Genomic DNA, 20,284 nt, shown 5'->3' on the forward strand with positions numbered 1-20,284 from the left:
GCTGCATTCCAGAGCCATTTTTCCAGGATCAAAGCCTGCTCTTACCAGTTTTTGGAGGGGGAGTATGTGTGGATCTCATCGAAGAACCTCTCGGGCTGGTGCAGGGGATAAGGGCTTGGCCGGGTCCACCCCCCAAAAAGCACCAGCAAGTCCTTGTAGACCACCAGTGTGGCTCCAGCCTTGGGAGAGGGATAGGAACCTGGCAGGGAGGGAGGAAAAGTTAGGAAAACAACATTTGAACACAAGCCCCCAACTCCATATCGTTTCTTCCCTAAGTGTCACAACGGGGAGACTCCACCTTTCCAAAAAAAAGAAAATAACACAAAAAAAAAAGAAAAAAGGCAAAATTAGAACTGGGAGCATGGGAAGAAAACTCCTGCCAATTTGTGTCAATGTAATTAGTAGGAGCCTGAAAGCACATCTTAAACACAGCAAAACATCTGTCACTCATTGGCAGGAAATTGCCGGTTTTCCAGCGTATCCCTCCAAATTATTGCTTTAGCGCCAAATAAAAGCAGTAATTACCTCCAAATACCTCACAACGTCTCTCCCCGAGGATGGAGGGAGGGAGGGAGAAGGGAGACAATTCCAACGCACCCGGAGTGGCTCATGCAGATGTGGGGGGCTCACAAGTGACACTCACTGAACCCCACGTTTGAGAAGGAAGCCCTGAACTCTCTGGCTGTGAATGAAGTCATTGCTTGAGTCTGCAGGATGCAGTGCTCTAATATAAAAATCACAGAAAACCTTTTTGAGGTTCAAAGGGCTCTGCAGGCACCGGGGGCCTCCTGAGCAGGACCTCACAAGGACAGTGTGACCTCCTGGGCTCGGTGCCATTGGGATTTGCTGTGCTCGATTCCGTGTCCCGAGGGTTTTCCTGAGCCCATCCCTCAACCCTGCTGCTGCTTCTGTGGCCACTGGCCACCACATCCCTGAGAAGCTGTGGCTGCCCCATCCCTGGAAGTGTCCAAAGCCAGGCTGGATGGGGCTTGGAGCACCCGTGGATAGTGGAAGGTGTCCCTGTCCATGGCAGAGGGTGGAATGGAATGAGCTTTATGGTCCCTTCCAACCCAAACCATTCTGGGATTCTGGGATTCCTGTGGAAGATGTCCCTGTTCATGGAAGGAGGGTGGAATGAGATGAGCTTTAAGATCCTCCCAACTCACACCATTCTGGGATTTTATGGCTCTTAACCTGCTCGGAGCAGGAGCAGCCTCAATGCAAGAATCCTGTTGGCAAGAGCAAACACCAAAGTATTCAATCTGTTTGAATTTATGTTGGGAAATTGGCCACGATCCGCTGCAAAATCCTGATCCCTGACTGCCCCTGGAGCCAGAGGTGCTGTGTCCCCACCCTGCTGATGTGTGAGGTGTTGAGCTGCTTCCCAGGAACAGCTCAAGCCTCTCCAGCCCGGCTCACTCCAAGCATCCTCCTTCCCACTGGAAGGTCACTGGCACCCGGCACATTCCTCCACCTCTGCAGCCACTCTTCCCAATGAATCCTGCAATCCCCACCCCAGCCCCACGGCTCCGAGCCTGGCTCTGGGAGTGGGGCAGCTCAAGGGCACGGCTCACACGGGGCCACGGCGGCACCACCACCCCTCTGACACAGCTGATGCTCTGACCTGGCCTCTGTCCCAGCCCCTGTCCCAGCAGGACTCAGAGACACATTTTTAGCAGGGAATGACACCCAGAACAGACTATTTTTAAAAGAAACCGGAGCAGCTATTTCAGGATATTGCAGCTAAGGGAAGCAATTCCATCGCGACGGGTTCCAGGTGCTGGGAGGGAAGAGCTGCACAAAGTAGCCCCTGGCCTGATGCAGAGATGGCCACAGTGTCCCTGAGCCCTTCCCCAGGGACAAAGCACTCTGCTGCCCTCAGCCTCATGAAGAGGAGGGAAAAATGGGAGTAAAGCTCTGCAGAAGCACTTAATGCAAGGTAACGTGAGGCCAGGGCTGTGCCAAGGTCTCTGTGAGGACGAGATGCCAGTGAGGGTCACATTTGGTTACTCCTTGTTCCTGAATTCCAGTTCTCCTGGCTCGTTCCATGTGTGCAATTCATTAACCCAGATCAGCAGGTTTCTAGTCTAAATAATTCCCTGGCAGTGCAAAAAGTTTTTCTCCTAAGCCTGGCACCACAACAAAACATTTGTACCCAAGCTGGTGAATCCCAGCTGGGTGATGCCACAAGGTGCTGGGGTTAAACTGGGTTCTTTTTAAACAAAATGGGGCAGCTAGAGTCATTCCAGGATGGAAAAACATTGGCACCTTGCTCAGAAAGGTCTGGAATGGAGCAGTGAGGAAAGTCACCCTCCCACTGCTGTAACCTGAAGGTCAACCCTGGCCTCAGCCATGGACACAATTCCCAAGTGAGTCAGTGCTGTGCAAACAGCCCAGGGCAGAGGCCAGCCCCGGTTTTTCAGGAAGCTTTGCCTGTTATTGGACATTGTACGGATGTAAATGAGCTGAGTTTCATTCTGCAATGCAGGAAAACTCTGCATTTTACAAGTCAAAGAAGTGCTGGCCTCTCAAAGCCGCTTCCAACAGCAAAACTGGGGTATCTGTGGATGCTCTCCACAAACGAGATGCACCACAAGCATCTCCAGGATCTCGTGCTGGAGCAGGAATGTGCGGAAATCTGGAGAATTAATGCTGCTTATCCCTAAAGTGGAGGAGAGATGCTGGGTCCTCGGGAAGGGCAGGAACATCCCAAGGGAGCTGCTGGAAGGGGAAGGCACCGGCAGCTCTGTGACCTCAGGACTCAGGCATGCAAAGGAGCCCTACACAGAGGGACATCAAAGGGACCGGAGGACCTGCTCAAAGTCCAAGCCCTCTGGAGGATGTGGGAGCGGCCCTTCAAAGACTCCCAGGAACACATGGGATCCTGTCTGGGCTGAGAAGCCATCAAAACCTCATTAATGAACTGCACTGGTTCCCACTGGTTCCAGTGGGGAACCGGCTGTGTTCCTGAGCTCCCCATCCCAGTAACACCATCCAGCCCAACATCGAGGTGATCCTTCCTGGGGATAAAGGTTTGAGCAGGCTGAGGGTGCATCACAATTCACTCCTCCTAAGCACAGTAGGCCTCATCCCTGCACAGCTGACATTGTTCTTTTGGCTGGGATGTGGAGCTAAAAGCCGGGCTGAGCTATTTTTTTCCCAGCTGATGGATTTTCCTGGCTTGCAAAGCCAAAAAACCAACCAACCAAAGGTCTCTGGCTTCCACAGATGTTTGGAAAAGAAATGCCAGCCTCTGATCACTCCCGACACGAGCTCTGGGTGTTTTATCTGTGTTGGATCTGTCCTTATAAGCAGTTTTTAAAGCCCAGTTATCCGGCCCTGTACAGCCACCGGAGCTGCACGCGCGCAGATTAACGGGAACAAAGGAAAAGCCTGGCTCGAAGGGCACGTGGGACACAAAGTGCCAGAGCAGCCTTTTACCTCTGGAAGGGGCAGCCCTGAGAGACTGCAAAACCAGCTGGAGCGGGGAACAGAAATGGTCACCCTGTGGTTATATGCTGGGATTGCCCAGGTGGAAGGCTTGGCTCAGGTCAAGGAGGTTTGGGGAATATTTCACAGGAGGGTCTGCACTGGCCTGGGGGGAAGGGAACACATGGAAAGAGTTGTGTCAATGGGATCAGTAGTGAGTAGCTTCAAGCCTGGAGAAGGATGAGATGAGAGCTGCAGCCAGGAGCTGTTTCTGCTGGATCTGGTGGATCCTGCAGCGAGCCAACTGCCACCATCACAGCTGAGCGGATTTCCACGGAACACCCGGGTAACCAAAGCCACGTGTCCAGTCTCAAAGCTGAGAAATTAAAGGGACCTGCTCCAGCACCCCATGGATTTCAAGGTGCAAAGGAAATCAAGCTCCCAGGTTCAAAAGCCACCTGCAATCTGCACTCCAGAGGAACAGGAAAGCATCCCTTGGGAAGGGCTCGAAAACATTCTTTCACAAGAATCCCAGAATGATTTGGAAGGGACCTTAAAGCTCATCCCATTGCACCCTCTGCCATGGGCAGGACACCCTGTCCAGCCTGGCCTTGGACACTTCTTCCCAAGGCAGGATGGTGCCTGTTTTGCACTCTGAGTTGTCCCAGACTGGATCCAGCCCTGTCCACCAGAAGTTTTGTGTTTCCATGCTCAGGCAGCAGCACAGCCACATCCATGGTTGTTAGTCTGGCTGTTAGGCTGGAGCTGGATTTTACAAATCCCAATTTCCAGCCTGGAACCCTCACCCACCCCGGCACCATCATCCACCCCAGCCGAGGGATGGCCCTGACTACATCCCATCTCACAGAGTTCATTCCAAACTTGTGTGACAGCATGAAATCCCCAAATCTCTCCCCTTCATCCGGAAGCAAAACCGGAGAAGGAAAAAACAATAAATCCCTCTGCTTCCCAGGCCAGCCGGGATTTTTCCACAGCAGTCAGCAGATTCATCCAGATCCCTGCCAGGTTTCCCAAAGGGAAGAGGACAAGCTGGTGAGCAGCAGTCCAGAGGCCAGAGGAGGATGAGCATCCCAGCAATCCCAGCATGAACACTGGATTTGGGCAATGCCAAAGGAGCACTCCCATGGGAAGAGCAGACATCCCTGTGGCACACCTGCTCATTGCCAAAGTCAAACCCAACACTGAGGATTCTGCTCAGCTGCCTCAGATCCAGCATTTGACATTCACCTGTTTTTAATCTCAAAATGTCTAAAAGGGAGCACTGGGATTACGAACATGTTCTAGGCTAGTTCTGACCAGGCCTGCCGAAATCTTAGAGCCTTTAAAAACCACAGAAGTATCATTTTCTCTTACCAAAACCATAGGCAATTTAGTGTTCCCTTCCAAAAAAACCCCAAATTCCATGCTGGGAAGCAGACAGGAATTCAGCCTTGCAAGAGTTTTAAGGAAAAACTGAACAAGATCTGATTTGTCTCCTCAGCAGAGAGACAAGACCTCTGCAGGCACAAATAACCTCTTGGGAAGGAAGTGAGGGAATATCCCAAGTTTATTTGCAATTTTGGGGGCCGTGTCAGCAACCCCCCGATGTTGACACAAAGAATTCCCACCGCGCTCCCAGTGTGGGATTTTCACCTGCAGTGACTCGGGACTGTGGTACAAGCCCAGTCAAACCCCGGCGTGGAAGCCAAGCTTTGGTTTCTCGCAATCTCTGCAAGGTGGAGGCAGAAGCCCTGGGGAGGATCAGTCACCTCCACGCTGTTGCAAGGTGCCCGTGGGTATTTTTTTAACCCCGGCATTTGCGAGGTGCTGCCGCACCGATAAAGCCGTGGAAGAGGAGAGGCAGTGCCCTCTGAACCCTGTGCAACTGGATTTACTGAGTCACTCTGTGCTAATGCCTGGCAAAAATGTCCTCATGCAGCAGTTGAGCAAACAGCGCCGAGATAACCGCGCCAGAACGCCGCGGGCTCGGCCCTTATCTCCCAACAGCCCGACCCGGGACAGCCGCAATTCCTGCCGCAGCTCCACTGCAGGAGAGGCTTTATGGGGACCCACCCTGCCTGCCCCCGGCAGCATCGCCCCGAGTGCCGCTGCTCCGCGGGGTGAGGTCACCCTTCGCAACCCTCCTTTGGGAAAGGCGCCTTGGCCCGCTCGAGGTGCTGCTCTTGCAAAAGCCGCTGCTCCCTCTCCGTGGGCGGAATCTCCACCATCCACCTCTCCCCGCTTCCACGCTCGTGTTTTTATTCCCCCTGAAGTGACGCTGCCCCGCAGACTTCTCCGGTGATTTAACAGCCCGACACCTCCCCAGATCAGCCCTGGTGCAATTAAAGAGCTCAGCGTTCCCAGAAAGGGCTGAGCAGCTCCCGCCGCTTGTGCTCCCTGCAGGAGGCGAGGGAAGAGAGCGGAATTGCTGACTGCCAGCCCTGAGGAGGGGGAAATGGCAGGGCAGGGAGGAGGTCGGGCTGGGAGAGTGTCCCAGCCCTGCTGACCTCTGCACTTTCCGCTCCCGGATCGTTTCCCGTGGCGCGCGGGAGGCGGCGGCAGCCGCGACGCTGGAGAATCCCAAAATGAGTGGTGTTCCAGGAAATGGCTGCTGTGTAATTTGGTGAGGTTACAGCTACCACGGGGCTCCAAACCTCAACTATCCTCTAAAGAGCACCCTGTGGGCACAGCCAGAGAATCTCAGAATGATTTGGGTTGGAAGGGACCTTAAAGCTCATCCCGTTGCACCCCCTGCCATGGACCAGGACACTTTCCACTGGACCAGGTTGCTCCAAGCCCTGTCCAGCCTGGCCTTGGACACTTTTGGGGATGGGAATCCACAGCCCTTGTGGATGCAGTCAGAGAAAGGGAGTGCAAAAAGCTTGGGAAGAGGCAGGACTTTGCTGCTCCCAGTATTTGCTGCAAGGACAAGTTATTTACTGAAAACCCACATCTTCCTACTTTCTACAGAAATTCCCAGCACATGAAGGGAAATTCAGTCCAGCTCTGCACTCCCCTCGCTGTGTTCCCTTCAGTCCCATTTTCAACCCATCGGTTCCTGAACTTTGCTCCCTGCATGCCAGGGAAGCACTTTTCTCTCTCATTCCGGTAATTCCAGCCCTGAACGCCCAACTCCCTGAATTTTTCATGTCAGGAACCAAAATTCACCTTTGGACTGCAGACAAGCAGGAGCGAGTGCTCTGTCACTCTGTGTGCCTGCCCCAATCTCCAGGAGTTTTACAGCAGATGCTTTGGGGAAAGATGAAAATCAGGCTGCGGAGAGGCTTGGAGAGGCACATCGTGCTGGGCATGGATTAAAGCGCCCCGGGAATGCTCCCTGCTCAATCCCGAGTATTACACACCTAATCCTGGCAGATTGAGTCCTCAAGGCAAAGGCTGGGCTGCCTTGGAAGGAGCTCTTGCCGATAGATGTCAGCACAGCCTGCCCGAATTTCCCAGGAGCACCTTTCCTTCCCAGCTCCCGGTGCAGCCATGGGATAGCGGGTTTCATCCCACTGACTCCACAGTGGACAGGGAGGTACCTGCCCAGGAGGGAAGGTGCTGTCAGAGACCCAGGAAAACGAAATCACTGGATGTGAAACGATCAGGGAATTTGTGTCCAGGGAAACCATCACGCTTGGGTGCCTCCCACGCCTCGGGAAGGAGGGATCAGCTCCCTCTGGGGTGCAACACATTCATGAGATGTGAGACACCACCAGCGTCAACAACCCCGTGTGTGGCTCCGGGGTTTTGAGCCTTCTTCCTGAAAAGGAAATATGTTGAGATTTGTCTGAGCCACAGTTTGCAAATTCCTCGGCTCCAACCGAACTCGGACAAGTGAGAAATTAAATTCTCTGCAGGGCTGGGAAATCACACATCGGGAAAATAGAAAAAAAAATCCTGGTAGAAAACAACAACAACAACAACAACAACAACCCAACAACAACAAAAAACAAAACAAACAAACAAACAAACAAAAAAACCCACCCCTCTTGGAAAATCCAGCCTAACTTCTGCCTAGGTTAAAGGGATGACAGACCTGCACTTTGGGATCTTAAGGATAAACAATGCAAATTGTTCTCCAAGTCTTTCCAAGATGGAGGAGGGAGCCAGGTACTATTACTACTACAACTACTACTACTACTACTACTGCTACTACTACCTGCTAGTACTACTAGGAGGGATTTCTGCTCAACTCTGGAAGTGTCCAAGGCCAGGCTGGACAGGGCTTGAAGCACCCTGGAACAGTGGAAGGTGTCTGTGCCAGTAGAACAAGGTGAGACCCCAGACATACTGAGGAAAACCAGAGGAACTGAGGGAAGAGGGAATCCAGAGGAACTGAGGGAAGAGGGAAACCTCCTCAGCTTTTCCCTCCATTCCCTTCCCACACGACTCCTGCCACGTCAGGCTGAGCTGTGCGGGGCAGGGCAGGAGGGCATCCACAGCTGAGGGATCATCCCCTGAGGGAGTGCTGCAGCCTGAGCTGCCTTCCTGCCCTGCTGACCCAGGCAGCCAAGCCCTGCTCCGAGGAGCCCATTTCCCACAGCAGGGAATGCCTGTCCCCCATGTTTTGCCCACAGATAAAAACTGGCTGAACTTCCGAGTCCTGTGTCACACGGAGAGCAGGGAATGGGAGAGGGGAAGTGCTTGGGCGTACTGGGGTGGCAGCTCAGCCGGCAGAGCCCGGCCCTGGTGGCAGGCACATTCCCCCTCCCTGGGCGGGTGATCCACGGGCTCTTCCAAGCCGTTCCCGGCCGCCTGCGGCACCGCATTCCTGGGCGGCAGCGGCTCCCGAGGCGCAGGCACGCCTGCCGCAAGCTGAACTGCCGAACTGCCCCTGCCCCTGCCCTGCAGCTCCGCGGAAACAGCCCGGGGCACTCGGGGACCTTGGCGGGTACCGCGAGCCGCTGGAAAAGCTGCGGGAACACAGCTTTGATAAGGATAAGCTGCAGGGAGGGGCAGGATGCAGCCAGGTAGGGTCGGGGGAGGGAGGAATGTGGGAAGCCAGGCCATTCCAGATGTGGGATTCAGGAACGGGAGGCACAGGATTGTTTGCCCTGGTGGTGTGATCCTCACCCCTTCCCCATCCCACTGACCAGGAAAGCCCTGCACCCTGCCAGGCTCTCCAAGCAGGTGCCTTTGTCAGCTGGGAGCAGATTCCCAGACAGGGGAGGGATTTCAGAGAGGGATCTTGTGGCTTTTCCTGTCTTGTGGAGTGAAGGCACCTGTGGGACAAGTCCTCCCAAACATTTCACCACACGCTCAGTTTGCAGTGGGTTTTGTACCTGAGTGTCCCTGGGACTGACCTGTGCCACGCATGGCAGGGTGGGCATCCAAGGATGGACACCAATGGAATGTGGTTTGGATCCAGACAACAAAAACCTTCCAGAGGTTAAACACAGCCAGAAAGGCCAGGAGCTGGAGGAGGACAGAGCCTGGCAAATCAAAGGGAGGGCAGGTGTGTGCTATAAACCCATGGATTAATCTGAAAACCAGCAGTGCCTTCTCAACCAGGCAGCAGCTGACACAGGAAAAAAAAAAAAAGCTTTCACTTGATTTGGGTTGATTTTTTATCTCTTGCCCTTGAGATATTTCATATTGAACACCACAAATTCCATTAGAGACATTCTGCAAAACCAGTCAGGCAAAGAGAGGAACAAATGAATGTCAGATAGATCCAGGGGGTGGGAACAGCCCTGCTCCCACCTTGGAGCTGCCAGTCCACCCTCTGCAAGGGCAGAATTCCAAACTCTATATCCAGGGACACTGCTGGAGAGTTTGTCTGTCAGTGGCTTGGCAGGAGTGGTCACTGACGTCTTTGTAAAACTGGGAGCCCAAAAAAGGAGGAAAAAAATCAATATATTTAAACTGGAGAAAACAATTCCAAGCAACCTGTGCTGGGACAGCCTCTGCCCCAAAGGGTGGCACGGGACAAAGCCTGGAAAATCCTGGTTTTGCTCCAGAAGAGCAGAAATGAAGGGTGGGATAAGGAAGAAATGAAGTGTGTGTAAGGAAGAATTTAGGCGTGTGATCAGGAGGAAACTGGGTGTGTGATAAGGAGGAAATGGGGTGCAGGATGAGGAAGCTCCAGGCAGGAGGCTCACAGGATTACAGCTGAGCTCCCAAAGGGGGCGAGTCACTCTGAGCTCGAGGACTCCAAGAGCCTTTGGATAGTGGTGGGACAGCCTCTGGTTGTTGGAGGATAACATGGGATGTTTCAGCTCTGCAGAGGCAGGAACGGGCCCTACTGCCATCAACCTCAAAGGGCAACGAGGAAATAACCACCTAGATCAGGAAAAGAGATGGAAAAAGCTTTCCTCTCTTCCAGGCTCATCAGGACTGCTCACAGCACCAGGGATTTCCATCCACCCCAATAACCTGCTCCACTTTGGAGCACTCAGCCATAATTAGAGAGGTTATTCCATGCCAGGAATCAGCTCTTGGATCCTCTGGGCTCCTGGGAGGACAACAGCGACCACACAGCTTCGGTGGGCTCAAGGTGATCCCAAGGTTTTAATAAAGCTCAGCTTTGCCTCCAATCAGATGGGGCCAGAGCTCAGAGGCACAGGGGGACACCAAGGGAATTCTGCAGCCAGAGTTTTGGTCAGGTCAGGATTCCAGGGGGTTTTAATGCCCAAACCAAGGCTGTGCCTGGGATGCCTGTGAGGGAAGTGACTGCAAAGGGAACAGAGATGCAGTCTGGGGTCAGGGCAGAGCACCTCAGTTACTGCTCTGCAGGAAAAAGAATCCAGAATCCTTGAGGTTGGAAAAACCCCCCAGGATCATCAAATCCAACCTATGCCCAGTGCTGTCCTTGTCACCCAGCCCAGAGCTCTGAGTGCCACATGCAGGCCTCCCTTGCACACCTCCAGGATGGGCACTCCAAACCTCCCTGGGCACTCCTGCCAAGGCCTGATCACACTTTCCATGGGGAAATTCCTGCTGACATCCTCCCTGAGCCTCCCTGGCCCAACCTGAGGCTGTTCCCTCTCCTCCTGTCCCTGTTCCCTGGAGCAGAGCCCAAATCCCCTTGGGCTGTCCCCTCCTGGCAGGGAGTTGTGCAGAGCCACAAGGTCCCTCCTGATCCCCCTTTTCTCCAGGCTGAGCCCCTTTCCCAGCTCCCTCAGCCTCTCCTGGTGCCCCAGCCCCTTCTCAGCTCCATTCCCTTCCCTGACACACTCCACCCCCTCCAGGTCTTTCCTGAGTTGAGGGGCCAGGACTGGACCCAGCTGATGCAAAACACAACCCTGAACTGAATGAGTGGCACCATCTGCAGTCACACATGAGGAGCCTCCCACTATTCCCACACCTCTGTTTACTCCTCAGATTCCCCCCCAGCTCTTGGACAGCCCTGCTCCTGTCCCAGTGGATTCACTCCCTGAGTGCTGGTGCTGCTCTGGATAGTGGCTGTGCAGGGCTGGATGCCATGGGATCCTGTGGGATCCTGTGGGATCCAGCGGGATCCAGCATCACCTCCCCTCCTCGGGAAGCCCACTAGTCCTTCCGTTGTGTCCTTCAGCTCCACAAAGCTCCCAGAGCTGAGGAGATCCCAACGGAGGAATTCACCCTGAAACTCCACTGACTGTTTGGAAAATTGTTTTGAAAACTCGCTGGTGTTTTCTAGAAAGGGGAGATGAAAACAAGGCTGGGCTTCTTAGCTCGGGGCAAGGTTTGTGCACAGCTTTGTCAAGGCCAGACCTCTCTGCTCTGCGAGGGGAGGTTTCTCCACAGGACCACATCTGACAGCCAGAGTCTCTCCCGAGTCTCTCCTGCCTCCTTCGGGCTGTTGCCTTTGTTGACACAACACCATCAAAGGCACCTTCCCGTCGATCACAAAAGGAAACCTGATCCTCCCACTCACGGCACGGAAGGGAGCTCAGGAAGAGCTAAGCCATGAGGAACCCCTGGCAGAGGGGTTTTACTGAGTCCTGCTAAGGCCACCCAGGAGGTTTAAGCACAAACTCCAGGGTGGAGGGCTCTGCTCATTCCCAGGCTGGAGCAGGAGGGAGGATCAGCCTCTGCGAGGACAGGTGGAGTTCTGCCTCCGAGCCTGGTTTGATCCCGGAATCCTGAGAAAGATGAGAAGCTTTCCCATCTCACCAGGGACAGAAAACACCTGGAGAGAAGTCCTGGGGAGGTCCCTGTGCCAGAGCAAGGGTGGCCCAGGCAGCAGCACTAGGAGTCTCCTCCCAGCAACAGGAAAAGCGAAGCCTTGGGGCTCCTGAGCTCCTGTGGGGTCAGAGAGGGACGGGAGGGACAGGGCCCTTCCCAGCCCTCCTGCCTCCCCAGGGACCTGCAGGAAGGTGGGAGCACAGGGGATGATAAAACACACCCAAGAGGAGGATGTGCAGATCTTACAGGACTTCAGCAGGAATGCCTCTCTCTCCCTGCAAAGCTCTGCTCTTTCCAGCACCATTGCTGACTTTATAACCACAACAGGCTCAGTTTTAAAGGGAAAAGCTTTTCACCTCTGTGCCATGAACCACCGGGAGAGCAAAGCTCCTGGCCTTTCTCTCCCTATTTCACAAAGGCATTTTCTGGTGTGGTTCTGGCTGAGAGAGGCCAGATCTCTGAGGCAGGACTGAGAGGAACTGGAACCAAGGAACCCAGGGAGGGATGAGGCTGCAGAGACACAGCCTGAAACAGCCCAGGCAGGGCAGCAGGAGACTGCCTGGGACATGCTCCCGATTCTGCCTGCAAGTTATCCCTGCAGGATGTGTGGACAGGAGGCTCAGATGGTGCCAAAGCACCTGGGGCTTCTCTGGGAGCCTCCAGCAGCTTCCCTTGCACAGGGATGGGTGGGAGCTCACCAGGAGCTTCACAGGCCTGCAGGGAAACAGGACAAACCTTCCCTGCCAGCAGGGCAGCAGATCCAGGGATGAATCCCAGCTCAGCCAGGTCCAAGCATCAGCAAAGGCCTCAGCACAACCCTCTGCAGCTCCCATTGCATGAAGTCATGGAATCATGTAATGGTTTGGGTTGGAAGGGACCTTAAAGCCCATCCAGTCCCAGCCCTGCCATGGGCAGGGACACCTTCCACTGTTGCAGCTGCTCCATGCTCTGTCCAGCCTGGCCTTGGACACTGTCAACCTGTGCCAGGGCCTCATCCCCCTCACAGGGAACAATTCCTTCCCAATATCCCAGCTGACCCTGCCCTCTGGCATTCCAGGCCCTTGTCCAAAGTCCATCTCCAGCGTTCTTGGAGCCCCTCCAGTTACTGAAAGTCCTGGGACTCTCTGTTCCAAATGGGGTTTGGTTTCTTTCCTGGCTGTTCAGCCCATTTTTGGGGAGCAGCAGGGACTCTCACCACTGAAACCAGTGTGCTCCAGCTGGACTCACAGGAGTGGAGCCTCACCCTGGCCTCCAGCTGGATACAGATTCCAGCATAAACCACCCCCAGTCCTCCATCAGGATGCTCTGAGCACAGATGGGCTCAAATTCCAACAAGTGCCCAGGTTAACTGTGCAAGTGAGGGCAAGGAAAGCATCCCCAACACATGGAAAAGGCCTCTGCCTGCCAGAGACCACCTACCCTGGGACAGCACTGCAGCATCCCACACGTGGGGCTGGTAATTATCCTGCTCCTGCTCCAGCAGATCCTGCGTGGGATGGGAAGGGGTGGGAGCAGCTCCACAATGGCCAGGAGAGCTCGAGGGAGAGGAGCTGGGGGGCACCTTCCAAAAACAGAGATCCTGCTGCCTGCCACCCTCCTTTCCAGAGCTTCCAACCCCACCAAAAGCTCTCCAGAAGAGCCAGGCAACAACTCTCTTGTGCTGCTCCAGCCCCATCAGTCATACGTCAAAGCCATTGTTTCAGATCTAAGCAAAAAAATACTTTGAAACCTCAAAAATTAGAGTTTTTTGAAGTAATTATCTCCCTCCTCCGTCTCTGAGACGAAAGAAACCCAGGCCAATTATTTCTTTGAAGGCTAAATATTTACTCCCAGATGAAGCAGCTCGGGCTGGAGGGGAATTATCCAGCTCTGATGTCATCTCATGCCTGGGAGCCAGAAAACCTGGATGAAAACAGGTAGGAACAAACAGCAACAACAACAACAAAAGGGTGTTTTCTCCTGGAAAAGGCTCTCAGAAAGGGATGAAGCTGTGTCCAAGACATTGTGCTCCTATTCTGTGCCCAGGGCTCATTAGAGAAGATGCTTAACAAGAGCACACGTGGAGTGTGAGGGAACCTCTCCGAGCAAGACCTGGCCTTGGGAAAGAGCCAGGGTCTTATTCCAGAGCTCTGGGGTCTGTGAGGCAGGTGTGGGAATTCCTCCACAGCAATTAGCCTGCACAGACAACGAGCGGTAATCAACCAATGTCACCTCTTCGGTTTTCCTTTAAAAAGCCCTCTCCTGCCTTACTCACGTGGCAGGATTTCAGAGCTCCCAGCTGCTGCCCCCTGCAGCCACTCTCCTTTCCCAGGCTCAGGGCACCCAGAGCAGGGGCGGGAGCTGTGCGGATCCCACCGGGGTGACTCATCCCCTGCAGAGGCAGGAACGGAGCGCTCCCTGCTCGCGGGCCCCAGTTTCAGCTGCGATCCCATCTGCCGTGCCACGAGCAGGAACAGCTCCTCGGGGGATTTCCCGTGGGACCCGGCCCCGCCGCGCGTTCCCGCCCTGGGATGGGGACGGCTCCGAGCCCTGCCCGCCCCAGCCGGGGCACAGCTCCCGGGTCCCCCAGCCCTGCCCAGCCCCAGCCGGGGCAGAGCTCCCGGGTCCCCCAGCCCTGCCCAGCCCCAGCCGGGGCAGAGCTCCCGGGTCCCCCTGCCCTGCCCGCCCCAGCCGGGGCACAGCTCCCGGGTCCCCCTGCCCTGCCCACCCCAGCCGGGGCAGAGCTCCCGGGTCCCCCTGCCCTGCCCGCCCCAGCCGGGGCAGAGCTCCCGGGTCACCCTGCCCTGCCCAGCCCCAGCCCCAGCCCCAGCCCCAGCCCCAGCCCCAGCCCCAGCCCCAGCCGGGGCACAGCTCCCGGGTCACCCTGCCCTGCCCAGCCCCAGCCCCAGCCCCAGCCGGGGCAGAGCTCCCGGGTCACCCTCACCAGCCCCAGCCGGGGCAGAGCTCCCCGGGTCCCCCTGCCCTGCCCAGCCCCAGCCGGGGCAGAGCTCCCGGGTCCCCCTGCCCTGCCCAGCCCCAGCAGGACGCAGGAGCCCGTCTGCTGGGGCGGGTTCCTTTCCCCCGTTTCAATCCACAGCTCCTTGCTTCTCCCCTGTGGGAGTCACACAGGGGCTGTGACACAAAAACCAGAACACAAGGGAAGTGTGGCTGGAGATCCAAGCACCAAGCAAGGTGTTCACAGGTGGAAATTCCCAGGTGACAGCAGCATTTGGGATTTGTCCCCAGTCCCTCTCCAGCTCTCTTTGAGAGGGACTTCGGGCACTGGAAGGGGCTATGAGGTAACCCTGGATCCTTCTCTTCTCCAGGTGAACACCCCCCAGCTTTCCCATCTCCCTCTACATCCACCTCCACCTCTATCTCCTTATTCCCTGGATTTTAGAGGACTTCAAGTGCCAGACAAGAAAATACTTTAAACAGTATCTGAGCAGTCTGCAATACTTAGAGCACAGGACAGGGAATTCTGAACCCAACAAGGAGTGCTGCTGAATACTGAGCTCCTTTTCTCCTTCTTCCTCCTGCCAAAACAGCTTCGACACTGATTTCTCCCCCTGTCCCAAGAGATTACCCCAGTTCTGCTTTCCTCAAAGTTATTTTAGTAGAATTCAGAAATTAAAAGGAAAAAATCAAACTGTTGTGGGTGACATTTCCAGCAGAAAAACCAGTGTGGGAAATAATCTGTGGTGTCTTCCTGCCCAGCTGAGGGTGCCTGGACAACAGGAATGAAGCTGCTTTCCCACGCTCTCCCACCTGCACAGGCTTGTCTGCTCCACTCCCCAAAATACCTGGAGTGGGAGCCACTGGAATGAGTGAAGAAAATCTCAGCTTTGGGACAATGGTTCTCAGCATGCCATCAGGGAATGGGACCTTAAACACACCCAGTGCCACCCCCTGGCATGGGCAGGACACCTTCCACTCCCCAGGTTGCTCCAGCCCGGCCTTGGGCACTGCCAGGATCCAGGGGCAGCCACAGCTGCTCAGGACACCCTGTGCCAGGGCCTGCCCACTCTCCAGGGAACAATTCCTGAACAATATCCCATCTATCCCTGCCCTTGGCAGTGGGAAGCCATTCCCTGTCCTGGCCCTCCATCCCCTCCAAGTCCCTCTCCAGCTTTCCTGGACCCCCTTTAGGCACTGGAAAGGGTCTGAGCTCTCCCTGGAGCCCTCTGTTCAATTCCAACAATTCCAATTTCTCAGCCTTCTCCAGGCTGAACAATCATCACATCTTTCCCAGCCTATTCCAGTGTGAACAATCCCAACTCTCAGACAGATTCTGCCACAAACCCTGCATTTCTCTGGGACAGCCCAGTCCCAGCAGGCTCATGCTGAGGCACACACAGACAAATGGAACCCGAGCACTGGGGAGGAGGGAGGAGGCACGGGGGCAGCTCACCTGAGGCCAGGGGCCGGATCCACTCCTTGCTGTTGAGGTCCAGCCTCCAGAGGTCGTTGAAGGCGGCATTGCAGCTGCTCTGGGTGCAGCCCCCGAACACGTACATGGACTGGTTTGCATCATAGTAACATGCACCTGCAACAGAACACAGCTCCTGTCACTGCTCTGTGTGCCCCACACAGCTCCTGTCACTGCCCTGTGCCCCACACAGCTCCTGTCACTGCCCTGTGAGCCCCACACAGCTCCTGTCACTGCCCTGTGCCCCACACAGCTCCTGTCACTGCCCTGTGCCCCACACAGCTCCTGTCACTGCCCTGTGTGCCCCACACAGCTCCTGTCACTGCCCTGTGTGCCCCACACAGCTCCTGTCACTGCCCTGTGCCCCACACAGCTCCTGTCACTGCCCTGTGCCCCACACAGCTCCTGTCACTGCCCTGTGTGCCCCACACAGCTCCTGTCACTGCTCTGTGCCCCACACAGCTCCTGTCACTGCCCTGTGCCCCACACAGCTCCTGTCACTGCTCTGTGTGCCCCACACAGCTCCTGTCACTGCCCTGTGACCCACACAGCTCCTGTCACTGCCCTGTGTGCCCCACACAGCTCCTGTCACTGCTCTGTGTGCCCCACACAGCTCCTGTCACTGCCCTGTGAGCCCCACACAGCTCCTGTCACTGCTCTGTGTGCCCCACACAGCTCCTGTCACTGCTCTGTGTGCCCCACACAGCTCCTGTCACTGCTCTGTGTGCCCCACACAGCTCCTGTCACTGCCCTGTGCCCCACACAGCTCCTGTCACTGCCCTGTGCCCCACACAGCTCCTGTCACTGCTCTGTGTGCCCCACACAGCTCCTGTCACTGCCCTGTGCCCCACACAGCTCCTGTCACTGCTCTGTGTGCCCCACACAGCTCCTGTCACTGCTCTGTGTGCCCCACACAGCTCCTGTCACTGCCCTGTGAGCCCCACACAGCTCCTGTCACTGCTCTGTGTGCCCCACACAGCTCCTGTCACAGCCCTGTGCCCCACACAGCTCCTGTCACTGCCCTGTGTGCCCCACACAGCTCCTGTCACTGTTCTGTGTGCCCCACACAGCTCCTGTCACAGCCCTGTGCCCCACACAGCTCCTGTCACTGCCCTGTGTGCCCCACACAGCTCCTGTCACTGCTCTGTGTGCCTCATACAGCTCCTGTCACTGCCCTGTGTGCCCCACACAGCTCCTGTCACTGCCCTGTGTGCCCCACACAGCTCCTGTCACTGCCCTGTGCCCCACACAGCTCCTGTCACTGCTCTGTGTGCCCCACACAGCTCCTGTCACTGCCCTGTGTGCCCCACACAGCTCCTGTCACTGCCCTGTGCCCCACACAGCTCCTGTCACTGCTCTGTGTGCCCCACACAGCTCCTGTCACTGCTCTGTGTGCCCCACACAGCTCCTGTCACTGCTCTGTGTGCCTCATACAGCTCCTGTCACTGCCCTGAGCCCCACACAGCTCCTGTCACTGCCCTGTGTGCCCCACACAGCTCCTGTCACTGCCCTGTGCCCCACACAGCTCCTGTCACTGCTCTGTGCCCCACACAGCTCCTGTCACTGCCCTGTGCCCCACACAGCTCCTGTCACTGCCCTGAGCCCCACACAGCTCCTGTCACTGCCCTGTGTGCCCCACACAGCTCCTGTCACTGCCCTGTGTGCCCCACACAGCTCCTGTCACTGCTCTGTGTGCCCCACACAGCTCCTGTCACTGCTCTGTGTGCCCCACACAGCTCCTGTCACTGCCCTGAGCCCCACACAGCTCCTGTCACTGCCCTGTGCCCCACACAGCTCCTGTCACTGCTCTGAGCCCCACACAGCTCCTGTCACTGCCCTGTGTGCCCCACACAGCTCCTGTCACTGCCCTGTGCCCCACACAGCTCCTGTCACTGCTCTGTGTGCCCCACACAGCTCCTGTCACTGCCCTGTGTGCCCCACACAGCTCCTGTCACTGCTCTGTGTGCCCCACACAGCTCCTGTCACTGCTCTGTGTGCCCCACACAGCTCCTGTCACTGCTCTGTGTGCCCCACACAGCTCCTGTCACTGCTCTGTGCCCCACACAGCTCCTGTCACTGCCCTGTGCCCCACACAGCTCCTGTCACTGCCCTGAGCCCCACACAGCTCCTGTCACTGTTCTGTGTGCCCCACACAGCTCCTGTCACTGCCCTGTGCCCCACACAGCTCCTGTCACTGCTCTGTGTGCCCCACACAGCTCCTGTCACTGCTCTGTGCCCCACACAGCTCCTGTCACTGCCCTGTGCCCCACACAGCTCCTGTCACTGCCCTGTGTGCCCCACACAGCTCCTGTCACTGCTCTGTGTGCCCCACACAGCTCCTGTCACTGCCCTGTGCCCCACACAGCTCCTGTCACTGCTCTGTGCCCCACACAGCTCCTGTCACTGCTCTGTGCCCCACACAGCTCCTGTCACTGCCCTGTGCCCCACACAGCTCCTGTCACTGCTCTGTGCCCCACACAGCTCCTGTCACTGCCCTGTGTGCCCCACACAGCTCCTGTCACTGCTCTGTGTGCCCCACACAGGTCCTGTCACTGCTCTGTGTGCCCCACACAGCTCCTGTCACTGCTCTGTGTGCCCCACACAGCTCCTGTCACTGCTCTGTGCCCCACACAGCTCCTGTCACTGCCCTGTGCCCCACACAGCTCCTGTCACTGCTCTGTGTGCCCCACACAGCTCCTGTCACTGCTCTGTGCCCCACACAGCTCCTGTCACTGCCCTGTGCCCCACACAGCTCCTGTCACTGCCCTGTGCCCCACACAGCTCCTGTCACTGCCCTGAGCCCCACACAGCTCCTGTCACTGCCCTGTGTGCCTCATACAGCTCCTGTCACTGCCCTGTGCCCCACACAGCTCCTGTCACTGCCCTGTGCCCCACACAGCTCCTGTCACTGCCCTGTGCCCCACACAGCTCCTGTCACTGCTCTGTGCCCCACACAGCTCCTGTCACTGCCCTGTGTGCTCTGTGTGCCCCACACAGCTCCTGTCACTGCCCTGTGTGCCCCACACAGCTCCTGTCACTGCCCTGTGCCCCACACAGCTCCTGTCACTGCTCTGTGCCCCACACAGCTCCTGTCACTGCCCTGTGTGCTCTGTGTGCCCCACACAGCTCCTGTCACTGCTCTGTGTGCCCCACACAGCTCCTGTCACTGCCCTGTGCCCCACACAGCTCCTGTCACTGCTCTGTGCCCCACACAGCTCCTGTCACTGCTCTGTGTGCCCCACACCCAGACCAGGCCCTTTCCTCCCTGCACAAAAGCAGCCAGGGTGCCCCAGCTCCCCAGAACCATAGGGTATTCTTGAGCAGAGTGAAGCTCCAGCAAGAACTGGAGCTCAAGAGGATTATCCCCTCAGGCAGAGCTGCTCCTCAAAGTGCAGAGAAAACTGCCTTAGGAGCCTGTAATTAATTAGCTTAGCTGTGATTAAGGCACCCAGCTCCCTGACCTTTCCTAAGCCAGTTCACACAGCTCACAGACCCTGCTCTGTGCACCCAGGGCTGGGGTTTGCTCTCTTCTCAGGGTTTCACATCATCTCATTCAAAAGCCCCACTAGAACTCAGCATCATCCGAGGGCATTCCCTCTGCTCCCTATGGGAAGGATGAGGCAGCGAGATGGGGAACACCACATTTGACAGCCCCTCAAAGATACCCATGGAAATCAAGAGCTTTTGGCTCCAAAACAAAATCCATAGAAGTGTCTGCAGCATCCAGGTACCTCTGGCAAGAGGGAACTGAAAGATGGAGCAGGGAGGGCTTGCTCAGCTTGTCTGCCTGGGCAGAATTCCGTGTTTTCTGTAAAATTGCATGTAGAATAACCCCACAGCAAAATCACTGAGATTGTGCTTTCCTACTTCTTTTTAGAGTCATTTTAAGCTGCTGAAGACAAGGAAGGCAGAGCAGCTTGAGGAAAAAGAGAAAAATAGGAAAAAGCAAGCACAATGAAAATTGCAGTTTATTCCAGCCTATAGGGATCCCCCAGTGGGATTGTTGGGGCTGTTCTGTGCAGGGCCAGGAGCTGGACATTGATGATCCTTGTGGATCCAGCTCAGGATAATCTGTGATTCCATTATATGTTTATATATAGTTTCTATCACGTGTAGAATAAATCTGGGGGTAATTGTGCATGTCCCTGATGGTTTTAGGGTTTTTGTTTTGGTTTTTTTTTGGCGGAAAACACTGAATGGACTTTGTTGGATTTTTTAATGTCCCAGCAAAATTTAGTGACCCCCCCCCAGAGTTTCAGCACACTGCAGAAGTGGCTTATCTTTGGAAATGAATCAATAATTCTGATGTTTGAAGACACTGATGCTCAGAGGGAG

At 55.9% G+C, this 20,284-nt stretch overlaps 1 protein-coding gene across 1 annotated transcript in view; it reads right to left on the reverse strand.

Annotated features, from left to right (window-relative positions):
* The window catches only part of FBXO42 (F-box protein 42), a 46,452-nt gene that overhangs the window by 4,418 nt on the left and 21,750 nt on the right, over positions 1–20,284 (reverse strand). The window contains exons 4-5 of the mRNA XM_056508246.1: positions 15,932–16,066; positions 46–199 (exon numbers count right to left, since the gene is read on the reverse strand). Coding sequence (XP_056364221.1) covers positions 46–199; positions 15,932–16,066 — 289 coding nt within the window. The remainder of the gene's footprint in view (positions 1–45; positions 200–15,931; positions 16,067–20,284) is intronic.

This window comes from Oenanthe melanoleuca, chromosome 21 (assembly GCF_029582105.1).
Source record: "Oenanthe melanoleuca isolate GR-GAL-2019-014 chromosome 21, OMel1.0, whole genome shotgun sequence".
In the NCBI taxonomy this organism is placed as follows: Eukaryota; Metazoa; Chordata; class Aves; order Passeriformes; family Muscicapidae; genus Oenanthe; species Oenanthe melanoleuca.